Source organism: Pteropus vampyrus, unplaced genomic scaffold, assembly GCF_000151845.1.
Source record: "Pteropus vampyrus isolate Shadow unplaced genomic scaffold, Pvam_2.0 Scaffold110, whole genome shotgun sequence".
Lineage (NCBI taxonomy): Eukaryota > Metazoa > Chordata > Mammalia > Chiroptera > Pteropodidae > Pteropus > Pteropus vampyrus.
The window spans coordinates 4123179-4126264 of record NW_011888891.1 but is presented as its reverse complement, the minus strand read 5'-3'; the positions used below and the strand labels follow the sequence as shown (position 1 = coordinate 4126264).

The window sequence follows — 3086 nt, the reverse complement described above, 5'->3', positions numbered from 1 at the left end:
TCCAGATATTTTTAAAATAATAAACACAGTTTGCATTTAATCTGGCCTATCAAGGTAAAGATAACATTTCAATAATGCTTTTAGAAAGTGGATTAGTGGATTAGTTTGGGAATGTTCCTGTCATTATGTGATATTTTTGCTGAGAACCATAATAGGTGTGTGTCACCTATAAAAATTCTCATATCTTCACATTGCTTTTTTAAAAAGAAGTTGTAGCAGAACTTCTCCAATTCTCTAAATAAAGAATTTGTGTGATTTTAACTCAACGTATTAAAACTATAAAATGGCAACACATTCAGTGAGTTGCGAGACTAGTTGACATAGCTAAGATGGAAATTTATTAGTCAAATTTTAAAATAAAATCTTTGCAAAATTGATTAAAGGAATTTCGAAATGATTTTATTATATTCAGTACAACTAATGATACATTATTTTTATTTGGATCTAAATGGCTTTGCGTTGCATGCTTTTCAACAATGACAACAGTTTAAAGTACTGAAATCATTTGAACTTAGACCTAGATCTTCAAATTGGTATATCACAAAGATTTTTAAAAGCAATTAGACATATTCAATAACATTTCTCCTAAATATTATTTATGGCTAATGAGGTCAAAGGATTTTTCTACCATTAATAAATGAATTCATTAAAATATTATCTATTTACTTCATCTTTTTAATTTTCTATTATTGTGACTACTTTATAATGGATAACATATTTATAAAGTAGTTTGAGGATAAAATTTACCAAAAAATAGGTATACATACATAAAATGGACACTCATACTGAAAAAAAAGAAAGAAAGTCTCTGAGATAGAAAACTATCTCAAAGCAGAAATCTTGAAACAGAAATTCATGATGCCTGCCTAGCCCAGAGTTGGTACTCAATAATATACATTCAATGAAGATATGAGCTTCTTCTCAAGGTTCACAGATGTTGTTACATATTGCAGGGTTTTCTTTTTTAAGGCTGAATAATATGTCATTGCATGTATATACCACATTTTTCTTTATGCACTGAGGGCATTATACCGAGTAAAATAAGCCAGTCACAGAAGGACAAATACTACATGATTCTACTTGCATGAGGCATCTAATATAGTCAAATTCATAGAAGCAAGGAATAGAATGGTAGTTGCCCGGGGCTAGAGGGAAGAGAGAATGGAGGAGGTATGCTAGTCAGCAGGTATCACATTTCAGTTATGCAAGATGAATGAGTTCTAGAGATCTGAAGTATAACATTGTGCCTATAGGTAACAGTAGTATATTGTACACTTAAAAATGTGTTAAAAGAATAAATCTCTTAAGTTTCCTTACCAACATTTAAATTTTTAATTAAAAATTTTTAAATTAAAAGAAATTTAAAGCCCTTCCACAGCAACCATCACTATACCTGGAAGAAATGACAAATGGGTTAAGAACATCAGCTTATAAAAGTTTCTACCCAAGCATTCAGAAAAAAAAAAAAAAATCTGAGAAGCATCATGTGTCTATAAAGGAGATGTCATTATAATCAATTACAATCATCCATGTCAATATTTTCTAAATGGAATGTAATAATAGGGAATCTCCGAAATCAATTCAATTCAATGAGGAATTATTGAGTGCCTCATATTTGACTCGCAAATGATATGTTAATATAAAATAAGTTATCTATGACTTCCGATTTCAAGAAATTCATGTTTAGCATTAGAACATGTCTTCAAACTTCTACTTGGAGATGAGCGCAGACTAATATTGAGAGAATTTGAGCCACTTGGTATAAGTTCATTCTTTAGTAGATGTCCAGCTTCTTCATCTCACCACAGGTTCATCTCCTCCTTGCTCCCCTATTTCATGCTGGAAATGGACAGCCTCATGAATTACCATCTAGTAATTAGCACCAACCTATGCTGAGCTGACCACCCTCTTCATGTTTCAGGTCAAGTGGTTTGCACTTCTTTCATAATTTTAAAGGATCTTCCCCTACAGTTGAGCCTCAGTAAAGCTGAGGGGAGGGTACCTCAAATTTCTCTTCTTCCATGTCTTTTTTCTGGGTTATGATCAACATGGAAAATAAGCAAAAAAGATAATTTAGATTATTTAATCCAAAGTGAGTTATATAAATGGATGTACTATTGTCCCAAAACATCTGGAAACAATCTATATGGAACAATAAGGTGGATGATTAAAAAAATAATAAAAATAATTACCCAGTAAAGATTAACCATGAAGGCAGTAAGTTAGAAGCTCTTAGTAAACTCAGAAAATCTCCAGGGAAAGAGACCCTTCAAGCTGTTCTGTACTCCAAGGAGAGGTGTTAGAGGAGCCTGACTTCTTGAATTTCCATTTCATTGTGATGCCTGGCTGGAAGAGGTGGCTTCCTTGGGGCATAGCATTCTGTATCATGTTACATGTTCTTGGTTCTGAATGATGGACTTTAAGAGCCTGCTATGGAAAGGCCAATGGTTGAACTTAACCCTGGACATGCAGGATCATAAGAAGCTACTCATGCAACATGACTAATAGGAAAAGCAATAAGGTTAAAAAGCTTTCTTTCCTCTCCTCAGATCCCTGCTTTCCTGGAGACCAGCCTGCTGGCCTTGTGCTGCTTCGGAGAACTGGGCTGCAGGCACCGCAGGGCTGTTTTTATCTTCCCCTTGCAGCAGATCGAATTGCAAAATCAACAAGACTAATGTAAGCTTATTACTATAATGACACTGCCTGACACAGAACTACAAACTAAAGGGGATTAATTTGATAAGAAAAAAACACTTCAGCACAGAAAAGTCTGAGCAAGTCTTTATTGAAAATGTTTTTATCTTAGCAGAAAAACCAAGAAGGAACCTAGAGGAACTACTATAACCAAGATATTTTACCTCAAGATAACAAGAAAAAAAAAGACAACATTTAAATTTTAGCAAATAAGTAAAGTACTTTATTTCTTTGTTAGTTTTTGCCTCTTTTATACTCCTTTATCTAGATTGCTTCTGCATCCTCTCAAATCCTCATACAATAAGCTGAAAAATCTTGCATAGTGTTTTTTATAAAAAACCATGACTTTTAATCAAACAGGCCTGAATCACCCCCCCTCTCTCCCTTGGCTA

At 33.5% G+C, this 3086-nt stretch overlaps 1 protein-coding gene across 1 annotated transcript in view; it reads right to left on the bottom strand.

The window, feature by feature from the left end:
- Positions 1-1387: 1387 nt before the first annotated feature.
- The window catches only part of POU2AF1 (POU class 2 associating factor 1), a gene marked incomplete at its 5' end in the record, with an annotated part of 8119 nt that continues 6420 nt past the window's right edge, over positions 1388-3086 (bottom strand). The window contains one exon of the mRNA XM_011365432.1: positions 1388-1393. Coding sequence (XP_011363734.1) covers positions 1388-1393 — 6 coding nt within the window. The remainder of the gene's footprint in view (positions 1394-3086) is intronic.